The 25,276-nt window shown below is 41.1% G+C and overlaps 1 protein-coding gene across 5 annotated transcripts in view; it reads right to left on the bottom strand.

Moving 5' to 3' along the window:
• myh10 (myosin, heavy chain 10, non-muscle) overlaps window positions 1-25,026 on the bottom strand; it is a 42,123-nt gene extending 17,097 nt beyond the window's left edge. For 2 of the 5 annotated variants that reach the window (XM_052084792.1, XM_052084795.1), the window contains exons 1-17: window positions 24,863-25,026; window positions 22,231-22,615; window positions 17,728-17,884; window positions 10,014-10,041; window positions 8,620-8,722; window positions 8,390-8,419; window positions 8,137-8,151; window positions 7,838-7,855; window positions 4,356-4,448; window positions 4,116-4,179; window positions 3,926-4,024; window positions 3,499-3,642; window positions 3,256-3,351; window positions 2,085-2,203; window positions 1,067-1,219; window positions 800-973; window positions 536-709 (exon numbers count right to left, since the gene is read on the bottom strand). In XM_052084792.1, the coding sequence (XP_051940752.1) occupies window positions 536-709; window positions 800-973; window positions 1,067-1,219; window positions 2,085-2,203; window positions 3,256-3,351; window positions 3,499-3,642; window positions 3,926-4,024; window positions 4,116-4,179; window positions 4,356-4,448; window positions 7,838-7,855; window positions 8,137-8,151; window positions 8,390-8,419; window positions 8,620-8,722; window positions 10,014-10,041; window positions 17,728-17,884; window positions 22,231-22,575 (1,812 nt within the window). In that variant the 5' untranslated portion in view covers window positions 22,576-22,615; window positions 24,863-25,026. The remainder of the gene's footprint in view (window positions 1-535; window positions 710-799; window positions 974-1,066; window positions 1,220-2,084; window positions 2,204-3,255; window positions 3,352-3,498; window positions 3,643-3,925; window positions 4,025-4,115; window positions 4,180-4,355; window positions 4,449-7,837; window positions 7,856-8,136; window positions 8,152-8,389; window positions 8,420-8,619; window positions 8,723-10,013; window positions 10,042-17,727; window positions 17,885-22,230; window positions 22,616-24,862) is intronic. The other 3 variants (XM_052084793.1, XM_052084797.1, XM_052084794.1) reach the window with 2 other exon arrangements.
• Between the last annotated feature and the right edge of the window lie 250 nt (window positions 25,027-25,276).

Genomic DNA, 25,276 nt, shown 5'->3' with positions numbered 1-25,276 from the left:
AGACGCGTCCCTATGTAAGAAAAAGGCAGACAGTTTTGACAGCGCCAGGGAAGATTACAGATGGCCATTGTGTATGGATCATTGTGACCGCTTCGATTCACACCAGATCATTTATTTCATGCATACCTAATATTGAACATTTGGCGATGTGGCTGTGTGCTTCAGCATTCTTTCCACCCACCGCATAAAATTGCAAATCTTTGCGGTTTTCTATGATAGTTGTGTAAGACCTAGTCACGGTAATGCTAAGCAGATGTCCTCCTCAGCGGGTCTCGCTCTGTGTGATCGATGCTGTGTTCTGTTGCATAATGCCACGAGCAGTAATTCCACCCCAATTTCGACCACAGGAGAAGCTCGCTTCAGATCAGCTCTGACCAGTACTATCTTTCCACTTGAAGATGATTATGGAGGAAATTAAGTACTTAGGTCTTTCCACGGTATCACTAGAAGAAGTGTAGCCCTCAGCAAGTATTTACTAAACAAATGGAAATGTTCCAAAAACACAGCTATAATTACTTTACAGTATTTAACATACCCTTCCAGCATAGTGGATGATACAGAAATCGGCTTTGTCTTTGAGCTGGCGCGGTTTCTGGAATTTGGTGTGTGTTCCCTGTTCCTGGATCAGCTTGTCCACAAAGGTCTTGTCTGTGGCCTTGGGGAACCAGCATTCCTCATCCAGCAGAGCTAGCACCCCTGGAGGGTTTGCCTGATGGAACAGCAACAGAACGTCATGCGCTCGGAATAAAATCTCTCAAGCATTGTAGAAGTAAGATGACAAATTCATTTCAAAACGGACCGGCCTCTCAATGAGGTCGATGCAAGGCTGCAGGTCCAGGCCAAAGTCGATGAAGCTCCACTCGATTCCCTCCCTCTGGTACTCCTCTTGCTCAAGGATGAACATGGTGTGGTTGAAGAGCTGCTGCAGCTTTTCATTTGTATAGTTGATGCAGAGCTGCTCGAACGAATTGAGCTATTAAAAAAGTGGGGAGAAACCATTAGTATTGCCTCGATCTCTAACAGGATAAAACAGACTTACATAATGCAACAATGGAAGGAGTCAAACCTGGAAGATCTCAAAGCCAGCAATGTCCAGGATGCCGATGAAGGAGGCCCCCTGTCTTTTGGTCCTGTCCAGAGCTTTGTTAATGCGATGGACCAGCCAACGGAAGAGACGCTCGTATGTTGCTTTCGCCAGGGCCTCCACAGCAAAGTCAGCCTGGTGCAAGGGACAGAGTGGTGAGACAGTACAGTAATTACTTATTCAATTTTCAAAATCTGTATTACACCTTGTGTGAAGTGAAAATGGAGTTCATAACAAAATAAAAAATGACTGATATGGAGAAATGGCATGAGAAGTCCAATACTGAGGCAGTTTGTAATGTAAAAATTGCATCGCACCCTGAAACATGAACATGGACGCACATAACATTGTGGAGCGATCACAAGACAGTAGTGTCACATAACTTGAGATCATAGCACGCAGGGAACTTGTTTACAACATCGTCCTGCTCTTCAATTGATCTTTATGTCCCTCAGTGGTTGCTGCTGTTTTGGTTGGCAATAGTGTACCAGTTGAGATGGGCTCCGAAGTTACGTCTTTGTCAATTATTTATTAAGACTGATTGAGGCATAGTGCATATTTGAGCAGTGTTTCCCGAATCTTAATGAGCCAAGGCACATACTGTACATTGGAAAAAAATCTTACTGTGCAGAAACAAACACAAATGTTACAAAAAGTGGATACAGAGATGATGTACCTTCTGCTATCTAGTGGGAAAATATTCCATTGTTATGCCTGCCACTATACGCCGCTGGCTGAGACAGATGAATGAAGATACGGTACATTATTTGTTGTGAATAAATAATTTTCCCATTTCGTGTAGCACTACTGATATTTTATTGGGTTGGCCACTATTTGAAGAAAAACACCATGTCTTTTTTTTAACAGAACAACTTACTACATTTGTGTCCAAATAATGGACAATATGAGTATAGTATATAACTAAGATGTGGGAAAAGTGTATTTTTAGTTGTGTTGTAATAAAGAAACCAGCATGAGAGTAGGTTTACAAAAGACGTACCTGCTCTTTGGTTTGGGCTTTCTGGACATAGTCTCTTCCCACTTTGATCCTTGGAGAGAGGATGGCTCGAGTAAACTCCATGACACTCATGCCCAACAGGTGACACAGCTTCTGAGCGGCTGGGAAATGGAATCAGGGACAGGAAGGGGGAAAAAACAAGACGTTAGGGCGCTTCTGCAGTACTTTTTGACAGTGACGTAAAATAAACACTTCCAAAAAGGATCGAAACAAAGACCTCAATCTATAATCTATTATGAATTTACATCCAAGTTTTTCCTGAAATTGTATGACAGATTTCCCCATTCATATAAAATACAATGGAACAGTCTGGAACTCATGGAAAGAGCCAAGAAGCCGTCGAGATCAGACAGCAATCCTCTAGAAATAACACTCTCCAGGCCCGGATCCCGCTAGTCACATTTGGGAATATTTTGCCAAGATGCATCATTGGGAGTCGTGGCTCAGTCTCCCGCTGTCTCCCTCACTCCCTCTTGAAAGGACGGCGAGTCACCGCCACATGTGGAAGAACTCGGCCCCATTTCCTCTGAGGTGTAAATCTTGAGAATGATGTGTGTAAATAGTAGGTTGACAAGGTTCAAGGACAGAAAGTGCATAAATCGAGGTCCTACTGCTCTATGCATGAAGATCAAAATGTAAAGGAGGTGAAAAAAGAGAGGGGAGAGGAAAAGAACAACTTGTACAGACAAGGTTAGACGTCGGTCATGTGTCAGTTTGTGTGTACCGTTAAAATAATTTCATTTCATTGACTTGACAATCATCACATTTGATTCAGGGTAAAATCTGAAGACTCTAAACTCATTTGTGTTTCAATACCCTGCCGTTTTTTCATTTGTATGTGCACTGTATTTCAATGCCTAACATTTGACAAGTGTTAGGGGAAAATAACAGCAAAGAATAATATAATGCTGTGTTTAAAATTATGCGTGACGCGGTTTTGAAAAATAAAACATTCCATGTAGTTGACGGGTGGGATGGAAAACAAACCTAAGAAAAAATAGTTTCGCTTGGAGCGGCTTAATTAATATTGCAGCGGTAAAACTGCTGTTCATAATAAGTCCATTAATTGTGATATAGGTTGAATGAATGCAGATATGAAACCAGTGTGTTGTTAATTGTTGCATGATTGATATTTGATTTCTTTTTTTTTTACCTGTGTTATCAGGCATGGAGGCCTGGTCAGTATTCCTTTCCTTCTTAAAGATAATGTTCCCAAACTGAAGAACCGAGGACACCACTTTCAACATGGCTAGAAAAATGAGAAACCAGGAGAAAGGGACATAAAAAAAAACAACAACAGCAACAACAACACAAAACACAGTTAAGGCAGGTGTGATAACCTCTAGGCTACGTTGCCCAATATTTCATCTGTCAAGTCTAACCAATTGAAACATACCCAGAATCTCCTCATGGGAGAAGCTCATAATGTGCATGGCCTCCATTGTCTCATGGAAGTTGTCTTTATCCTGCTGGCCCGGGATTGGGATGTTGCCATTAGACAGGAATCGGTAGTTGTTGAATCCCTCCAAAAGCAGGTCGGCTATGGACGCAAGAATACAATCATAAACCTTCAGAAGCATGGACACAAAGGGAGATGCCAAAAACTGCCGTAAGTTATGACTGGCCTCTCAACTTCATTCCACATCAAATCCATCCAAGCATGGGCCTTAAAAATAAAAGTACCTTCACTAAACTGTTCCCCCCAAAAAGTTGGAAGCATACAATTAATTCTAAAGATTCAGGAATGTATTCGTTAGGAAAGAGCCAGCACAATGGTCTGCATTGAATGATGAGTATAAGGTGCATCCATGTTGCATACTCACATTTGAGGTGTTCTCCCGCTCCAGCTAACAGTTGGTAAAAAATATGGAAGGTGCGTTCATCTTTGGCTTGGCGGATCGCTCTGGATTTCTCCAATAAATCTGACAACCGAGAGGTCAAGGATTTTTTTTTCTTTTTAGACACTTCACATTTAATTTCCTCCGAACAAGCATGATGACAAAAAAGGGATACATGTTTCAATGTTGGCCCCAACAATATATCCTGTAACATCAAAGTTGATGCGGATGAATTTCCCCTGCAACAGAAAATAGAACTTTCAGAAGCGCTCAAGCTGATACACACATCAATTCATCTCATGAATATGCTTACACATCGAATCACTCAAACCGTGTTATGATCCAACAAGGCGATGACATAACCGTTGACATCAACAGTTGACTTTGAAAAGATAAGCATGACAGTTGCACTTACAAAACGTGACGAGTTGTCGTTTTTCACCGTTTTCGCATTCCCAAAGGATTCAAGGATGGGGTTGGCTTGTAAAAGCTGACGTTCCAGTTCACCCTGCGGGGGAGGGGGGGAACAAAGGGTGTTAAAGCAATGCTTTGGCAACACTTTGCAACTAATTATTATTATTGGTTTTTCAACCAATAACAAGCAAAAACAATCAGAAAGTAATTTTGCGTCATTGATGTTCCAGGTTAAAAAAAGTTCCATGCAGACAGATAGCAAACATCTGGAGGTCATGTGATTCATACAGACAAGACAGCCACGTTGACAATGTGTAAGTGGACAACATCAAGCTGGATAGATTATGATAGCAGCACAGGAAAAACAAGCACAAACTCATTTTTAATAAAAGAAAGGCTAAGTGGATACTATTGCATATTGTTTAACGTCCATTCAGATTTGGCAGTGCGCATAAAAACAGCAAGCTAAACTTTTAATTACATTTTGAAACATAATCTAACTTTTGACATAGGATTGAGGGGAAAAAAACAGACATTTAATTGAAAAAAAAAAAGCCCAAAATGCATGGTAAAATGAAATTCTAATTAAAATAAAATATGTATAAAACAGACTGTAAAAATCAATCATTCTGCATGATTATTAGTAAATGCTAATTTTAGGTCGTATTTTTCAAGGTCAAGTGATTTCTCCAAAAAGAAATATCTTTACAAAAGCCACACACATTGAAAAGATTATTTAACAATTAATCAAGATCAAAATGAAATGTTTGGATTAACAAGATTCAACTCTCATTGCACATTATTTTTGAAAGTCCAAACTTCTCATAAATAATGCTTGCTTGTAATATTTTTGAGGTATTGTAATTTCTTTTTTTTCTTGTGAGCATTAAACGTAAGCATGTAGCACATAGATGAGATAATTGTCAAGAGGTTATCTTGGGTTATTTGTCTTGGTTAATTTTTTTTGGCGCTCACGCAGAGGCAATAGAGAATTTTTCCATGAACAGGCGGTCGAAATTGACACTTTTGAGAAGCCAAATAAATAAATAAATACACTACTTGTGCAGCTGTTTCAACATGTGGCCCATTTACTCTTTCCATCTAAAGCCACACTATGAGCTAAATCCTAACCAGAGAAACAGAAAATGCTGAGGTAAAGCCCCCCCCCCGCCCCGCGGAATATTTTTGCCAAATTTCAAGAATAACTGCAGAAGCTCAAAGGGGGCTATTTTTCCACAAAGGGGAACACTGAGGAATCGGCATGTGATGTCATACTTGGAATGAGGGTTTTCATGCTTTTTAACTGAGTCTTTGAGCAGCTGGACCCTGTGACATGGCTAAAAGATGCTACAAGTCTGTACAAGTCGTTATCTGATTTTATTGAACACAGTAATCATGTGGTGCAGATTGGAATTGTGAATTGGAAACCTCGACTCAAGTGTGTGTTTTTCCTATGGCTCACAAAGAAAACAACCAAAAAATACGAGCCGATTACAAAGCCCAGAGGGGGTCTACTTTAGCTGACCCACATTTCTGATGCAATGGGAGTTAGTACGACTAGAGTCAGCCTCCACAAGTGACTCCAATTGTTGTGCAGCTGCTACTGAATTCTAAAGCCACTCGTTCACAGGCCCTCTAATTATTCAATCATTTTCTGCATATCGTTGCCTTAGCTGCAACTTTGTGTCTCCCCGTAACACAGGGATTTTTGGCAGGCCACAAAGACTGGACAGATTGAGACGAGTCAAAGAGGATCAGTCAAACTGCTCCACTCAATCTTTCCAGTTGAGGATGTGTACGCGGTGGTAAAACATCTGCTCTGTAGGTCACAAAAAATGTTCACTTATCGAAAGAGCAAGTAAAAGCCCCTCCCTGGAATCACCACAGACTATTTTTGTCAAGGCCAAGTTGATGTGGATTCATCCAAAAAACAATGGTGCTTAAGCTATTCTCGTTACTAAAATGATCTGACTTCAAGTCCTGAGTAAAGGGAGTGCACGGTTTTATGACAAGTTCATTCCTTGTGACAGCGACATAACAGAAATTTGGATGCCAGTGAGAACGCGCCATTACATTGTACATAACCTCTAATGCAGTATTGAAGTCCTAATTATCCATCCATTTTCTGAACCGCTTTCTCCTCAAAAGGGTCGCGGGGGGTGCAGGAGCCTATCCCGGCCGTAAGTCCTAATTAAAAGTAAATAATTGTATAGATTGGTTAGCATGGTCGCCTCATGGTGCAGAGTTGCAGGGTTCGATTCTGGCTCTAGCCTTCGTGCATGGAGTTTGCGTGTTCTCCCATGTGCCAGTTGACCACACCACTTAGCAAACTAGTTAATGGCCTAAGTATTGGCTAAAAAACAGACATTTTAATAAAAATAAATAAATAATAATAATAGCATAAGCAGTAGGCATGGGCCAATATTACAGTGCATGAGCAAAAACATTGCGTATTAAAATGAAAGCTCTAAAATGACCTTTTTGAAATATTTGGGTATATAAAAACAACCAGTACCCACTGGGACAATTTTTTAGGACAATGCACATGAATCAACAAAGCAAAAAGGCATGTTTGTTTGCACACAGTCTCCTTCCTCTTGCTCACCAGCTTCTCCTCCTCTGTGCGTACTCTTGCACTTACTATTTACTCGCCAAGAATGTGAAAAAAAAATTAATTGGAGGCAACTCATTTCAAAGAAGCGAGGGGTTAACTGAACTCTGCAAGCAGATATTCACATTGTGTCCTGCTTACAAGCCCCCTCAAAAAAGAAACTATTAATGGTGACGGCCTGTGTTAGCGGTTATTGAAACCTTGATTTTATTTTATTTTTTAAACCACAGTGAACAGTCAAACCGATAATTGGCCCATGCCTAGTAGCGTATTAGTCTCAAATGATTTACAGTGAAATCTTAAAAAGGTCAAACACAATAAATTCTAGAAAGAAATTTGTTTCGCTTCTAGCATGGGGAAAAAATAACATTCCAAGTTCACCACTATAATATTCCTATGTAAAAATGAAACAGTCATAACACTCTGTAAACTTAAAAGACAAATGAGAAGGGCATAGGATGTTGTGTCACCATCCTGCTCATGTAAAAATAACGGTATGTTCACCGCTACCACGAGAAAACATTTAAACAATTCGACTTTTCAGGTTCCACTGTAAATGTGATTGATTAATGCTGGAAAAGCTCAGTAGATTAATAAAGCGGCCACGCAGCAGGTCGTGCCCAAGTGAGATTGCTACAAATCCTGCTTCCTCGATCAGTGCAGGTAAGATTGTGCGTAAAATAAAGGATAACCACCCGCAAGTGAATGGATGTGGATGAAAAGCAGCTACAGAACAACCTAAGACCATATATGAAAGCGTTAATGGTCTTTCTAGGAGCAAAGTGTGGATGGAAGCAGAGTAGGTTGAGCCCCCCCCCCCCAATTTGTATTGTAAGTAAGGTGAGTCAGGTGAAAATCTACATTCTACTCACATAAAAGAGGGCTCCACTCTGTAGGACATGAGGGGAGTCAAGTGTTATTTTCAAATGAGAAATCAATAATTACATTAATGTCATGATACAAAATTCTTGTGGCGGTCCAAAATGTTTGTGTATGACACTTGGAAGAGGAACCAATAAAATACTTTTAGCGTCTCAATGTTAACTGTATTCACAAAAAATGACAGGTACAAAACTTTTACGTCATGGCACATTCACATAGACAACATATGCACATAAAAAACAGTCACGTAATTTTGAAAGTTGCATGCCATCTTACAAAAAGTACTTACAACTGCATTTTGCGCCTGACAGTAAAAAAACAAACAAAACAAACAAAGTGAACACGAGTACCGGTAAATTTCATGTATCAGTGGTGTGAGAACCGTCTTCAATGCGTGTTTTCATTTTGAGACGGATCAATTTACACCAACTAACTATCGACTGGTGTCAATCATAAGATTTGCCCGATACGGCTGAAAGATTGTTTGGGTGTTACGTGCACATAAATAAAATGAAGTGTATAATGAAAAATAAGAGACTTGCCTGGAGCTTCACTGGTTTAGGAGATTCTGGCTGTTTGTTACAAAATGAACAAATTTCAAAGTGTTAGATCGCACGCACAGAACAGCTGTCCACAATCATGGAAGATAATTCATTGACTATGAGAAAACCTAAAACCGGTAGCAATCCCGCCATGGCTGTTATTTATTTATGTGGACATTGACACTAAAGTTAAATAGATTTTCTTTTTTAGTTGTTCAGGTAATACTCACAGGAATGTTATGGTCTTTCCTTCCTTTGTGGGAGGAGGCAACATGTGCCAGGTACTGGATGACCTTCTTTGTGTTCTCCGTCTTGCCAGCTCCAGACTCACCACTGTGAGTGACAAAAAGAACAAAAGACTCAGAACAAGCTTTGGAAAAACCCCATCCTGGGAATGAACTTCAAATCCATCCCACCTCTGTCTCGGCCATTAAAAAAAAAAAAATCAATAGGGAAGAGGCAGTTGTACAGATTTGCAGGCCCTTTCAGACCGTAGCTATATTGCTCTCCAAAATAGCAAAAACACATAGTACTCCTTCAGGACCAGCATGCAGTTTAGCTTAGGTCAAGCTTAGCAAATTGTGGTTTTGTAAATGTTGAGCTTGCTTTTTGCTGCTCCCTTTGCGGTGTTGCAAACAAAAAACAGAGGGAGGAAATCCTCTAAAGTCCCGTAAGCCCTAAAAAAAAAAAAAGAATTGAGGGACACTTGAGATTTAAATCACGTCTGGGGTTTAACCGTAAGTGCAAATTTGCACATGCCCAAAATAAATAAATTCACCAAATAGTGTATCTCAATGTAAATACGGTTAAAACATAGGTAATTGTGGAGGAATGAATACCAATGTATCACTTGTTGAAAGTAAAAGTGCTGGGTGTGACATTCCACATGTAATCATCCAGCCATCCCATCCATCCGCTATCTGAACCACTTTATCCTCACGAGGGTCGCGGGGGGTGCTGGAACCTGTCCCAGCTGTCATCAGGCAGTAGAGGGGGTACACCCTGAACTGGTTGCCAGCCAATCGCAGGGTATACACAGACAAACAACATCCCTTGTATGTAATGTATATATATATATATGCTTTTACCCCCCTCAAAAAAGAAAACTTATTTATTGTGGCTGTGCACATAACGTAAAAATGCACAGCTCTGCGATGAATTTATTGTCTGATACAAAATGTTGGATCGCAAATGTTAGCTAGAAAAAAAAAATCACAGTTGGTAAAAGAGCAACGACAGTTTGGCATTTCAAGCCAATGTAAAAATAGAAGTACGATATAGACGCCTGCCTCTATTTGAAGAGCAGGCAAGGTTGTGGCAGGGTTCAGGTCTTGATAACTTTGGAATTTTCTTCATTCCTGTCATCTGTACACTCTTGTGAGTCGAAAAGCCAGATGGCTTGGTTACAAAAATGTCAAAAATGCTTTTCTTTCAAGTAACAACAGTCTGGTCAGCGTCACAGGGACCTGAAGCAACACTCTTGACCTGGCGACGCTGACTGCGCCACTCAGAGCCACTAATTATATGCTTCTTACGTTCAAATTCATGTGTGTAATTGTTCCTGTTTTATGACTCAATATAACGTGTGTGAACAGTAGTCGACTATGCAGCGTGGTAGACTTACGTGCACAAAATGGACTGGTCCTCTCGATCTGCGAATAACAAGGAGAAAGATACAAGTCAGCCTCAGCAGTTCTGTCTTTGACTTTGTCTCCAGTGGCTCTTTGATTGACAGCATCAAGAGTTTCAGGAGCATGAGCCAAGTACAATCACCTATGCCCCGACAAAAAAAAAAAAAAAAAAAAAATCATCTCTTGACCCACGTTGATCATACTGAACTAAAATTGTTTTGACCACCAGAAACCTCATCCTTGGATGGTCTTAGACACATTTCCTCATGTGCAGTGAGTGAATCAAGTGAAGGAATACGTTTTTAGATAAACTACAGAACCACAGATTGTTGGAAGCGAGAGAATGGCGCGTGGGGATATCATTGGCTGGCATTGGTTCATTTGAATCGAAAATAGTTTGAGAAACACTTCCACCAAGTGTCTTGTGTATATGTCAACATACTGCGTTGTTGAAGCACTGACAGCTTGACAGCTTGAGGTGAAGTGCCTACTATGTGGAAACTGGAAAGGTATCTGAATGAGGACACAGCTGGGGGAAGCATCAGGGGTAATCTGGATTTCCTGGCATTGACTGGGAACTTCCTGCAGTTAAATTCTGTGACAAAGGGGGTGCAGCCACACGCACAGATCTATAGTCTTTTTCTCAATGTCAGAGGGGAAAAAAAAAAGAAAATCTTTACATGCATTTTTGTGGTGTAAAAAATTTTAAAAAAGAGACCAAGATAAATAATTATTTTTGTTTGTGTGTATTTATTCCCACCATTAATTGACCTCCAATTTATTCATTTTAAAAACTACAAACTGAAATGTGGTTGTACAAGTGTGAACACCCTCTGAAACCATGGATGTTGCTGTGTTCAGAATTAACCAATCATATTCAAACTCATGTTAAATGTGATTCAGTACATCACGGCTATTGTTTTAAGTGCCTGATTAACCTCAAATAAAGTTCAGATGTTCCAGGAGGCTTTTCCTGACTTTTTTTAGTTTGTGGGGTTTTTTTGGGTGTTTTTTAATTTGCTATCCAACAGAAGCATGAAGTTTTTTATTGTTATTAATGACTACTGTTTCCAACTGCAAACACATTTTGATGTCCAAATGTTCAACCTTGGCTCTAATGAACCATAACAAAATCTCCCAAATACACAAGGAGAAATTGTGCTATTTCAGTGTTTATTTTTTCTCCCCCCTCTTAAGAATACAAAGAAAAAAATCTATTCAGATCTACAGGGTCACATGAATGATTTCATGTTCTTTATATCCACTGTATGACGCAAGTTCAGGTTACAAGACGCATTTCTGAAAAATGGAGAAGGCGGTTTGAGAATTAGGTCATTTGAATTCTACAGTAGCAGCATCTAGCAATTAAACGGTTGATGGTCCAACTCCAGGTTCCACTTTAGTCCTGTCCAAGTATTCTTGAGCACTAAGCATTCGGCTACATAAATAAAATGACATCAAAGCAGCGAGAGGCCCTGTAATCAAACAGTCAAAAATTGAGATTTCTCTTCCTCTTTCTAAGTTATTATTCTGTACAAATGGCAGTGACAGAGAAAACAGGACCCAAGGGATTATCAGAGCAGCAACAGAGCCATGACGGCACCTGTTTGAATGGAGAATGTTGGAATGAGTTTCATACCAGACACTCCTGGAAGACATTTTAGTCATCGATGAGAAACACAAATATACGATAAGAAAACTTTTATTCATCTTACAATGGAAATATTCCCAGTTTAGAGAAGCAAAATTATGAAACGGAGAAGTAGAAGAACAAAAGTAAAAAATAAATAGGAATTTTACAGGGACTTTATTTATTTATGCATTATTATTATTTATTTATATAAATTCTATAGGGAGTTAAAAAGATTTTGAGAATCGAGTCTATGCCGAACGCAATCCTTTGAGAGCTAAGTCGTATGTTACCGTTACAACAAGACCTCTTTGTTCATGTTGCTATCTGTAGCAACACACCAACACCACTAAGATACCTGCTGTTTATCAGTCTGTATGCAGACACGGGGGGAAAATAGGATCCCTTCTCTTCACTTCCATACTCTAACATCTCCACCACATTTATAACGTATATCAAGGACAGAGACGTTCACCGAATCTTTGTAAATACTGTAAATTGGTGGGATGAGGGGTTAATCAAATATCCAAACTATAAGATGGCTGAATTTAAAACACTAAAAAGTAACTGATGATTTTTAATCATTATTTAAGGACAATGATGTGTGTCTTGTGATCGTTTATGCTCATGTTCATTATGTGACAGTGCAGTAAATTCTACTGAAAGTCATCAACCATATCAATGGATTGGATACAACTTTATTACACGCACATCTTCCTCGTATCAGGAAACTCTTCAAAATGGAAAGAAGTGACTGGACCACTCAAATAGACATGGATGTCAACACTGTTGTAAAAGTTTGAGTGGTGAAGCAATTAAAATAATTTATTGCGGGAGCAAAATGACAAAGACCACTGGGGTCAGGAGAGATTGGACTGGTTTGTGTCAGCCACAGTTTTACAAATGGAAACATATGCAGTCAAGATCCTCAATATTTGCTTTGCGATGTGGAACATTTTTGAGGAGAGCAGCTATGGAATCTAAAATGTATTGCATGAGGAACTAACACAATAAGGTTATGAATTTCAATCAAAGTCTTTTTGCAAACTGAAGAAAAAGCATCACGACTTCATAAACAGGTCTGCTCTTTTACAAATCACTTGTGACAGCCAGTAAGGTAGCTAAAGGCTGTCCAGAGAAGAGAAAACTGAAAAATAAGTGACTGATGAGGTAAACATGAAGGCATACTTGGATTCTACTGGTCGTAATGCCTTTTTGCCACTCTCAGCAGACTTGAAGGTGCACTTAAGAAACAATTGGTTGGTAATATGTATCCAGTTGGGTTCTGGAATGAAGTACAGTGGTACCTCTACTTACAAAATTAATTGGTTCCGGAAGAAATGTATTAACTAGTACATTTAATAATAATACATCACATTTGTAAGCGCCTTTCACAACACTCAAGGACACTGTACAGCCAAGACCAATAGTAAAACACAGATAAAATAATAAATAAAGAAAGAAAGATTTAAGGCGGGTAGGCAAGTCTGAATAGGTGGGTTTTGAGCTGGGTTTTGAATAAGGAAAGAGAGTATATATTACGAATGTTGGGAGGAAGTGAGTTCCAGAGTTTGGGGGCAGAGCGACTGAAGGCTCTGCACCCCATTGTACTGAGACGGGCAGAGGGTAGAAAAAGGTGGAGGGAGGATGAGGACCTGAGTGAGCGAGAGGGAATGGAGATTTGAAGAAGATCTGACAGATAGGGGGGCGCAAGGTTATGGATGGCTTTGAATGTATAGAGAAGTATTTTGAAGTTGATTCTAAGTTTGACAGGAAGCCAGTGGAGCTGTCGGAGGATGGGGGTGATATGATGGAAGGAGGGGGTTCTCGTGATGATCCGGGCTGCTGAATTCTGAACAAGTTGAAGTTTATGGAGGAATTTTTGATGGACACCGAAGAGGAGTGAGTTGCAGTAGTCAATACGGGAAGTGACGAGACTGTGAACAAGGATAGCGGTGGTGTGCGGAGTGAGTGAGGGACGGAGGCGGTTTATATTGCGAAGGTGGAAATGAGCGGACCGGGTAATGTTATTGATGTGGGAGTGAAAGGATAGTGAACTGTCATTTTTATAAGTAGAGACGCATTTTCCATGTAAATGCCCTAATCCATTCCTAGCTCCTCAAAATTCAGACATAAATGTTTTCTGAAGCATAAGAATGCATCAAAATATGTAACAAATACATGTTTAGATAAGATGTAATTAGATTATTACACAGTAAATGAGAGTTGGGCACAATGTAAAAAACAAAGGACAACTTAAAGAATAAAAAGTATGGTCATTTAACTTTGAACTGCGTTAACCGGAAACTCATTTGGCAGGATCGAAAGTAAGCTGGTGCATGTTTGGTCCATTATTTGTGATCCACGAAGTCACGATACGAGGTGGTGGTGGACCCCAAAAAGCAGGCTGGAGGGAGGAGCAGGGTGCACTTGAAGAAGTGTATTGAAACAGAGAAAACTAAATCCAAAACAAACGCAGTCCAAAGTATCAAACAAAAACATGACAGCAGCAAGCAAAAAGCAACAAACAAACATGAGAGTAGCCAAGAGCAAACACTGACCCGACCATGAGTGGTCAGGCTGGGAGTCCTTTTACAGCACTAATTACCTAATGACCAACAAGTGTGTAGCTGCAGGGAGAGCCCTACAGTGCCACCTGTTGGTCCCAAACCGAATCATGACAGACGACTGCTTGAATTCTGGAGTTCATGGGTATTACCAAAAGATACATCTCTGAAGTCGTACTCAAGTGTTCTAATTTTACCATTCAGAACACAAAAGTAGCTACCCATCACTTCTGTTGCAGCTTTTTTGGAGTAACAGCACTCTAGCTGAATGGGTTAAAAGCAGTCACTGGTCTCGCGCTAATTCTGTATGCGTGTGTGCTGCACGTGCTGAATCTCAGAAATTTCCTGGACGATGTGTGTGTTATTATGTACCGACGGTGAAGCTTTTAGGTTCTTCATTCAAAGGGACATGAGAGCTGTTACTGTGTACAGGAATTGCAACCAGGTGGAACAAAGCCGTATTCTTGGTGTCTGCTCTGTTATTATAAACATTCCCAAGCATTTTATCAGACATTCTTTGCTGTGCGAGTTACATCATACACTGTTCAGTATCATGAAGAATCTGTCTTGGAATGGATGCCATGAGGCTATACATTTGGAAAGCACACACTGATCTAAGATAGAGGCTGATGGAAATCAACCAAAGACTCTTATTTGGCACCAGTGGGACGCAAGGAGGGAGAGTTTCTCACTGAAACAAAGACACACTATCCTTTCCTGGGACCCTTCAAGAGGTGCTTGTGCTCACTGCCAACCCATAACTGCTGACAGGATATCTTTCAACATGCTTTTATTCTTCAAAAAGCACTTCCGGAGTCCATAATGACTCATATAGTGATATCATATCAAGAGTAAAAAAATCAGGACGTTAATCAACAACAGATGTGCATTAGGTTTTACTGATCTGCTTACACACTATTTGTGTTTGGTAAGAGGCCATTAAACAGCACATCAGAGCGTTGGTGGGCGAAACAACTATGTACAGTAGAGGTAATTAACGGATGCCTGTGAGACTAAGACACCCGCTAGCCAACAACAGGACGTCATCATTTGTTAACGGCTCCAAATGTTATGCATTAATGCAACCGACGCTTCAGTCTCAGCACAATCAAACGAATTAATTCCAAAACAAACATCCTGGCATGACAGCTAAAACTGACATTTTCAGACTTCTGTACTTTGACAATCATATTACGCAAGTCACAATGGCAACATGTCAATAGCATTACACACTTGGCACGGATTATAAAACATTTCGGCTTTTAATGGCTTTCTGACCATCTTCATCAACACACTTGCGTTTTACTATCAAACTGGATAATCGCTAATATCAATCAGGTTGCTGAAGATGCTTTGGGCCACCCCTCTGAGCAGCAGCTGGCATCCACTAATCTCCAACCTACAAACCTCTTTTTCTAAGCACAACACTGTTCACTCCAATATGAACACAGCAGTAATAAAATAAATAAGAATGGTGGTGCTCGGCAGCGTTTCTCTCGTTCCACCCATTATGAAGCATGACATTTGTGCAGGTTGTCTATTTATGTTGAGAGGATATTTTCTTTGCGCCTGTTGAGAATTTGGTATGAACAGGCGGGCATAGAAGAAACGTTTGGTGTCATCGCATATGAAAGCAAATCCTAATCCAAGAATTAAAATGCCGAAACCGAATGCCTCCTGAGCGCAAAAGCAAGCCTTAGTGGTAAAAATTAAATGTGCTGACCTAATGCTGCCACAATGATGGGAAATAATTACAATTGTCTGTTTCTTAGAGGGCGTTTCCCCTTCAGTGCTACAAGCGCCGGTTTTAACCGTCTGTAAACTTACCTGTAGCAGACTTTATGTTGGTCATTGTGTGACGCCACAAACCCAAGCCACTTCTAAGTGACTGATTCGTAAATTAGCGCCTCCCTGCTCACCGCCATATCTTCAGTGTAAAGAGGGCACATCAGTAGGCTACGGAAGCCATTAAGAAGGAAAAACAAAACACTAACATTGGGGGGGGGGGGAAATCTATCCAACCTTAAAAACAACTCACTGATTAAACGGCAAGATTTGCGTTAAATTAGTCAAATGAAAACATGTTGCTTAGACTGCTGATATGTAATGTTAAGGAACAGGCAGGAAAGTAGTAAAAATAGGTCATGCTGCTTTTGCTTTGACAGGCTGTGAAGCCTGAAAGGGGTGACAGGGCTGTCCAGTTTTGTCACCAGCATCACTTGTAAGCCATCTCCGTCGCACAAAGGCCTAACTGTCAAGCACAATGGGGTCACCCTCTGTGTTCTTGACGGTCTGAGCCCAGTCGGTCACTGGTCACTGAGAGAGTCGGGAAGTTTGGCAACTACAAGGGCGCTTGAAAATGTAATTCAGTGTAAAGGACTCCAGTCACAAGGGATACAATCAATCAAGCTATATTAAGGTGGTCAGAGTCACCATGAAACATAAAAGTTTTAAATTAAATAACAGCAGTCTTGGGGTCCAGCTGCATAGTCCACATAACCACTCCAAAGCACTGGTCAACCTGATAAGTAATGCCGACGTCAGATGACACGATTGTAACACAATTGTAAGTCGACAGACCTGTCGTAGATAACGCTACAGTCTTGGAGCCTGTTTGGAGCTGTCTTGATGTGTCATAGGCCGCATAGTGTTAAATACTCAACAAGTGGCCGTGAGGTGTCTGGGACGCTTCACAAACCGGATGACAAAAAAGCCTGGCTTGTCAGAATTATTGTTTATCTTGCCGCCTAGTCTGACACATCCTACGTGGTCCTTGGATTAGTTCTTGACCAATCGGTAGACAGTGCTCCCCTACTTATGACGAGAGAACTGGACACGGCGCACACAATCTCAGAACAGTACACAGTATAGTATTTAAACAGTGACTTGAACAAAAAGGTAAATATTGGCAAGTATACGAAGCATTTCAACTGATAGTGCTTTCTGGACAATAGAAAGTTCACACTGCCTTCTCCCTCCCATCCAGAAACGGGTCAATGGTTTCGCTCTCTCTTATTTTTATTTTTTTTCTCACAAGCATTATGTCTCCGTCAACATGACTTTGTCAGCTGCTGGTCCCGCATCCCTAAGGGACCTGCGCTGATGAATTGAATCTTGTTGGAAGCATTGGGTGCGGTCCGGTCAGTGACGTACTTGTGTACTCGTGTGACATCTCGATCGGTCTAAGACGCAGATATTTATGTAGTAGTCCGACAGCGCAACCGTCATGAATGACAAAAAAAGTTGTGCAGTTTGAGAAGGCCATTCATTACATGCATGCATATGCTAAGCAGCTAACATACCATCAACCGTTAGTCATGAGAAAGCGGCATTCCCAGTTCTTTATAAAAACTATAAACTCATTTTAGTACAATGACTGTGACATCATCTGAAGTTACGATCACATCCAGTGCGGGTACATCAAATCTTGGCAGCAGATGGTGTCTTTGATCAAATACGGTCCTATTGATCGAGGTCGTTTGTGACGGAAATGGAGAGCAGCCGACTTACCTTGTAGCATGCATCTGTAAGCAGACTCTGAGATGGCGTAGATGTGAGGGGGCATCTCGTGCCTCTTTTTGCCACGGTACATTTCCACGATGTTCTCAGAGTAGATGGGGAGGTTTTTGTAGGGATTTATGACGACACAGAAGAGGCCAGAGTATGTCTAGTAAAAGAAACACAAAGGAAACATAGTCCAGTGGCTATTTGAGTTCACCTTATATTTATTTGCAGAGGCTTTTATGTTAACTGCTGAGGATTATTTGGAACATGAACTGAGCACAAATCGCAGACCTTGCTGCTGCTTCTTGTACACATTAACACATTCTTTCTACATACATTCTTGCTGCTGGAGGCTGTAAATTTCCCCATTGTGGGACGAATAAAGGATATCTTATCTTATCTTATCTTAAAATGCACTTTGTATCAATATTAACAACCTGTGTAGATGGGGAACGTGCGTTTAGGTTTATTTCATGAATTGTGGCAATTCTCCCCTAATATCTATTAATGAGTGACTGAAATCAGACAGTGAGCCCGATGCGGTAATCCGCAGCTGGTGCGCCGACATAATGTGAACAGACATCCAATTGCAGACAAAGCGGCCGGAGCAGTATTAATCCCTGAACACGCCATTAAGTCAAGAGTGCATGACGCTGTCCAGTAGACAATGGCGGCCCAGGATTAAGGCTATTTCAATCGCATATCAATGACTGGGATCAAAGGTCTTGATTCAAGAGGCCCCCAACCGCAAAAAAAAAAATCCTCACCTGACAATTTGCAGTTAATTTAATCTCTGAATTGTGAGTCATAGCAATATCAGCAGACAAATAATACATAATGCCACAGAGCAGATTTGCACTTTGGTTGTGTCTATATTCAGGTTGTTTAGGTGTTCCATAATTAAAGTATACTGATTTTGGATTTTGGTCACTTATCAAATGATGGTCAAAAATGATAATATACAATACAATAGATCCTGATTTATATAGCGCTTTCACAACAGCTGCAGCTATGTACTAAATTAAACCCTGCAGTTCAAAAAAAGCAAACCGATTGAAAACAGTAATGTGTTTTCAGAGCTCAGATCCCCTCTTTGTCCAATCGGCATCTTTGTTTTGAGCATGCAATAAAAGCGCTCAGGAGCTCCTTCATAACTACCGTAATCATGCTAATATCCAAACCCTTTTTAGCTGGCATCGACTAACTTCTAGACAAATTATGTGCCACAGTAACCTCTCACGGACCCCCGACAGTGGGCACACAGCCAGACAGACGGATCACTGCAACCGACCCAGCATGGTCCACGGGCAGCGGGGAGACAGGAATGACTCAGCTGGCTGCTCTTGACAGTGGACCCCCAGGGGGTATTTTGTGGGATTAGCGGACCTCTTAGGGCAAGAAGTTGGCTGCCGAGTCAGGCAGCCATGACAGGACACCAGCCAGTAATATTTAATCTTTTATTTTTTTTTGGTTTGTTTGTTTGTAAGTCCAGCTATATTATACTGAAATTCAGTTCAATACTATTACAGTAATCCCTTGCGAATTCGCGGTTCAATTATCGCGGCTTCGGTGCATAATTTTCTAATTTAAATTCGTACAGCTTGTAAGAATTGTTAGTACAGGATTTTATCTTAGACAGGTCACACAATATCAAGTACCTAAGAATTCTGGTAATAAGTCTGCAAAGCTTGATGCTCCGAACGCATTGGATGGCCAGAAAAAGAAATCAACTGTGGAATTCCAAATGTGCCAAAGTGAACAGTTTGTGTGGCGCTGTGTGTAATCCCAACAGTCAGCTAAAGTGTCTCTGAAAAACCTCAAACTGAGCAAAGAAAGAAATAGCTTCTTGAACACAATTTGTTCTTGAGGGGTTGATTTCTACCCCACATGCATATTGTAATGCTATTACGCATAAAGCTTTAAAATGTTGATACCCGATCTAATAAGTATATAGTTGTTACTTCAAATCTACAAGCAAGGGATTATTGCCATGTTCCCCCCAATTTTTTTTTTTTTAAATCTGAAGTCGTTCAACCCCGCATACACACTGCAACATCAATGCCGGTTAAAGATGAGCGTGCACGTGGACCAGCTTGCATTCAATAATGCATCAGAGTGGCATCAATAAAACAGACTTGCGCTGAACCTTCTTGGACAGCTGCAATGATGCTCAAAAGCAGGGGAGCTCTGATGCCCGACAGGGGCGCCACCCGAACAGGCTTCATGAAAAAAGAAATAAATCATTCAATTAAATTAAAAAATCACATGAATGCCTTGTGAATGCTTTGGAATATATTCACTGACAATGAACAGCTCTTCCACTAAGTTTACACAACTCTATTAGAACACAAGAGCATCAACGTGGGCTGGATGACGGCTCGCTCACACAAATGACTCAATCAACCTCGATGCTCGACTGAGTACATTTTCATTTCTCCTAAGGCTGCTATGAAATATCCAAACAATAGTTTTTTAAAAAAAAAGAAAGAACGAAAGAATGTGTGATGGTTTGCATGTCATGTTTACTTTGCATGTGTGCTGAACATTTTGTGCCCATGCCCCTAAAACTTTAAGCTAAGGGGCCTCTGTATAACTAAACCCTATGGGTGCACATAATTTTGATAATTTCATGAGCCCGTGAGGCAAGTATCTAATATGTTTGATCTTATTAGCCTCACGGGATTAATGAAGAGAACTTTACTGTGCTGTAAATTTTCAGCTGCCGTCGTGATGCGCATGCCGAAGTGGGGTTCCTAGAGTAGATGCATACGTCTGGAGTCAATTCCTCTTCCATGAACAGAATACTATCTTTGTACGAAGACAAACTGTGGTTGACATGGACTTATCATATGAACAAGTAAACATGAGGTTGAACCTGCAAATGCTTGCTAACACACAATTATTTTTAACATCAGCTCATGCAGTCACAATAGCGCAGGAAAAAAAAGTGATACCTCTGTTCGTGTCTCAGGTGGTCGGGCCCATGAGCTCCGAGCCCCGGACTATTCCAGGCATACATGTCACAAAGTGGTTCATTATCACTTGGACAGCTAATGTAGGACATGATTATGGCATGCCTACTAAGAGGCAAGTCATAAGAGCCCTTTGAAGAGTCGGGAATATTATTTTGGAAGAAATATACCCTTGGGCCCGGTGTTATTTAAAAGAAGAAATAAAAGAACCTTGTACAGTAGAAGCGCTAACTTGAAGTGTTGAATTGAAGGCTGAATTGGAGGGTTTTCTCACCCTGGTAATCAGTCTAACAAAGGCCTGAAAGAAAATTGTTTTCTAAATGTTATGTTTGGCAACGGAGGTTCCACTCGATAAGGTTTTTGTTGCTCTGAGGGGAGTTAATACATCTAACTTTGAAATGAGAGTTCCCCCACATCATGCTTCTGAGAAAATTCTAAGAAAAACACAGTGAGGGAGTGAGTGATTCAGCAAATATGGAGGCATTTGTGAAATCAGGAGAGTGGGAGTTGTTATCTGGGTGCATTGAGGCCTCCTCCTGACATTTGCCATTTTCAGTAAAAAGTAGGGACACACAGACACCAAAACCAGTATACAGTGTTGCAAAAGCTCTCAGATACCATACGCGTCAATACCAAATCAACAACATAGGGTAGGGGAGAGAAATTGGCCATGGGTGGGCATACAGTATATTTTGAAGACATGGATGACAACACTTTTCGGAAAACTGCAAAATGAATGAACTCCTCAAGCACAGAGGAAGTAGCAGTGATGGCAAGTACACAGTGTTGCCTACTCCGCTACCAGCACCAATCATGCACATTGTAGTGGGTGGTGTTTCTTTGATGCTCTAAAAAGATGAAAATTAGGTGTTCATGTTTTGTTTTTCCGAACCGCTTGATCCTCACTAGGATCGCGGGGGGTGCTGGAGCCTATCCCAGCCCTCTTCGGGCAGTAGGCGGGGGACACCCTGAATCAGTTGCCAGCCAATCGCAGGTTCTCATAACAGCTTCCGATAATTGTTATGAATCCAAACTGTGATCTACGCTGCCTTTAAAAAGTGACATTTTGCAGACGGAAACATACGTACTTTTTATCTGTTGAACTTGTTTGCAGTTGTTTGCGTGTTGTGGAGACTCCATGCATGTCCGGCAGCTTCATTGTAATTTGAAAGGCCCGAGCAACATGTATTTTTTGACGCTGTTGCAGATTCCAATATTTGGGGGAAAAAAAAAAAAAAAAAATTCCGAAAACCGATTTGATCAGCCGATTTAAAAAAAATCATAAAATCATTTATTTTTGAAGTCATTGATATATTTGTCTTATGTTGTAAATGTGTCCATCTGTATTAAAAAAAAGAAGAAAATATTTAATTATTTGGAAATGCGCATCCTGAGTCAAAAGCATTTTTTTCTGTGTTCAAATACATTTTTACTGTGTTTCCGTTCAGTTCAAATTTCTCAATCACAGCTCTTCACCTTTTGCACCGTTCACTGTAAAAGAATACATTGGTACACACCACAAGACAAAACTACTCACATAAATGAGGCCCGAGTAATAGCGGTCCTTGAGGTTGTGTAGTACAGAGGCTTCGTTGAGGCATGTAAGCTCTGCCATGTCCTCCACCTTACTGAACTTAGGCGGGTTCATCTTCTGGATGTCGTCCTTGTTGACCGACGCCCTCTTCCCGTTCTCCGCCAGCTCCACGACCACCTCATCGCCGCGCTCCTCGCGCACGCTGGCCGCCTCAAAGCCGTGGCGCTCAGACGGGATCCATACTAGTCTCTTGGCGGTCCAGTCGGCCTGCGAAGCTGGGTTGTAGACAACAGCGCGGTCCACAAAAAGGTACCGCTCCGGGTCCTCTTGCCCACTCCTCTGCGACATTTCCGGCAGCTACCAGAAGCAGTACTCCTCGCTTGGCCACCTGCAGCCGAGATAACAAAGTATTATGAGTTATACAAGTTTTGTAGCGTTCATTCATGCGAGAAGGTGCAAGATGACTCAACAACCCTGAGGGGGAACATCCCAATATTTGGTCACAGAAGCTCTTGTGAATAATGTTTTTAATGGCTGGATGAAGGACCCCAACCGTAAAACTGAAAATAGCAAATGCTAGGACTAAATAGCACAAATGTAATCGTTTTGCTTCACTTACAATATTCCTCATACATATTTCAGTCTGTGTGGACATCATGCCCACACAGATCTTGAAGGCCTTCCACCTCCATCTCAGCCCACATGCACTGTAACGTAACCATTGCAAATCACTCATGGAAACGTCCGCTCCAGAGGAAAAATCATTTGAGATTCAGGCTGGAGCTCACAATTATTTTGCTTTTTTCATGGGATAATCTTTTTTGGTAATAATCTTTTAGATACATCAGACAATCAGACCCTTTGCTGACTTTTATTGGAAGGGAGGAAATTTGGCCCATTTATTAATGTTTAGTACCAGTCAAAAGTTTGGAAACACGACCTAATTCTGTTTTTTTTTAATTACGGTATTTGTCCAGAATTGTAGATGAATACTTGGGCCATTGATATTAGAAAGAAATTGAATTATTTGGTAAACAAAAACATGTCGCTCAAAACCGAATATGATTTGTAATTTAGATTATTCAAATGAGGCATCTTTTATCCAGATAACAGCTTTACACATTTTGGGCTTTCTTTACAATGTGGATGTTGCTTTATTACCAGGAATGACTTTCAGTTCAGAGCTGTGCATTATCAAGCATTACCGTCTTGAATTTCTTGACCTCTTAAGAGTGTTTGGGACCCTGAATTGGAAGGTGGTTCCAAACTTCTGACTGGTACTCTAGGTGAAGACAATTTTGAAACCAGGCTGAACCGCCACATTGTTAGGATTAAGGGCTCTAATACAAGAGTTGTTTTAAATATTCTGCCATTACATTGTGGAAAAGGGCTCGTTAGATGATGCAATAAGACTGCCTTGAGGAGGAAGAACCTCTCTCAGGCCGGGAGCCTGTTAGTCATGTGGGACAAGATTGACTGATGAATGCTGGGAGATGTCGAACCCACAAGCAGGTCCCATGCTTGAACCCAGCAGGCGCCTGTGGGACACGAATGTGGGTCAGGTCACAGAATAATAGTGGGGAGGGGGCTCAGTATGGCTGCTGTGGGTCACTGCATCCCCTTAGCCCTACTTTGTATCCCCCAAGGCAACACCAGATATAAAACACTACTAAGAAAGTGTTAGGACAAATGAGGCACCTAAGTTTTGTTAGTATTTGTGTTGATGCGTGCCTTTTAAGGGGGTGGCGTAGTGAGTGACATCAGGAGTCAGTGGGGATGGACCAGTTAATTTATTCACATTGTCTTTAATCAGATTGTATTATAAAATTTTGTGATGCATTTAGATGCATTTATCGAACAAATAAAATGTATAAGTCAAGGTATAACAAGGTACAGTTGACGTCACATGACCGTTCCGCAATAATTTTGTGGGGTGGAGTGGAAGACTAACGCCGCCGTTGAAAACGCATATTGGAAGTTTATTAGCGTTTTTTGTTGTTGTTGTTTTTTAAAGATATTTTTTTTGGGGGGGGGGCGGGCTTAAATTTCGCCCTCAACGCATTTCAATGGGCGTCATTTGTACGCGGATTTCTCTTATTCGCGGGCTCGTATTTGTAAAATGCTGCAACTTGCTAATCAGCTAGCTTTCAATTGCTTTGCTTCAAAAGATGACCCGACCTCACGAACTAACTTGTCCCACGCACTGTACGTGCACTTTTCATATTCCCCTGTACCTATGTGAACATAAACAAGCGACTCAACAAGCCGAGCGGTTTTAACTTGGTGGAAATCAGACTTTTTTTAGAGCGCCTTGTGACCCAATCATGGGTGTGGGCGGCTCAAGAGACATCTGGGTGGAGATAAAATAAACGTGAAGCGGACAATGACCGCACCGTTCCAAACCCTGACTGCAAACAAACAAACGCCTTTCTTCCGCATAACTAAATCGAGGGAAAGATTACTCTAAGCTGCATGGTTGAAAGGTAGCCACGCCGGCTAGCATTAGGTCCTCCATCATTGAAAAGTCACGAGCACAATAATCCGCTAGCTACAGTAAACGCACAGCCCTACTAGCCAGGACAGGGCTTTAGAAAACGATGGAAAAACACATTTAGGGCCATCGTGTCGCACGTACCACACGAGCAGGTGAAGCAAATCCTCCTGTGGAGTTTTCCAGTATCCGCGTGGAAATACAATGCGAGCTAAAAAGAGTCCCTTCTTCTTTATTGCCCGCTCTCTCTCTCATCAGTGGTACTCCACCATCCGGCACCCGCCTCTCAACCAAACGCCTGCCGCCTCCAAGGTGGATGGCACACGGTGACGCCTACACCGCAAATAAGCAATTTGATTGGCTCACAGGAGTGTCATACTCGTCTGTGATTAGCTATAAGACATTTCCATCTCCACCAAAAGTGGCACTGCGGACTGGTGATGGATGCTGTTGCGGTTGCTGGTTTACATATCCAAGCACTACTTCAATGCTGCAGAGCTTTTTTTTAATTGTTTGTTGTATTTTGTTTCGACTACTTCAATTTGGCTGTGACAAAAT

This window comes from Hippocampus zosterae, chromosome 13 (assembly GCF_025434085.1).
Source record: "Hippocampus zosterae strain Florida chromosome 13, ASM2543408v3, whole genome shotgun sequence".
In the NCBI taxonomy this organism is placed as follows: Eukaryota; Metazoa; Chordata; class Actinopteri; order Syngnathiformes; family Syngnathidae; genus Hippocampus; species Hippocampus zosterae.
The sequence above is the reverse complement of the archived record's forward strand: the minus strand, read 5'-3'. Positions and strand labels throughout refer to the sequence as shown.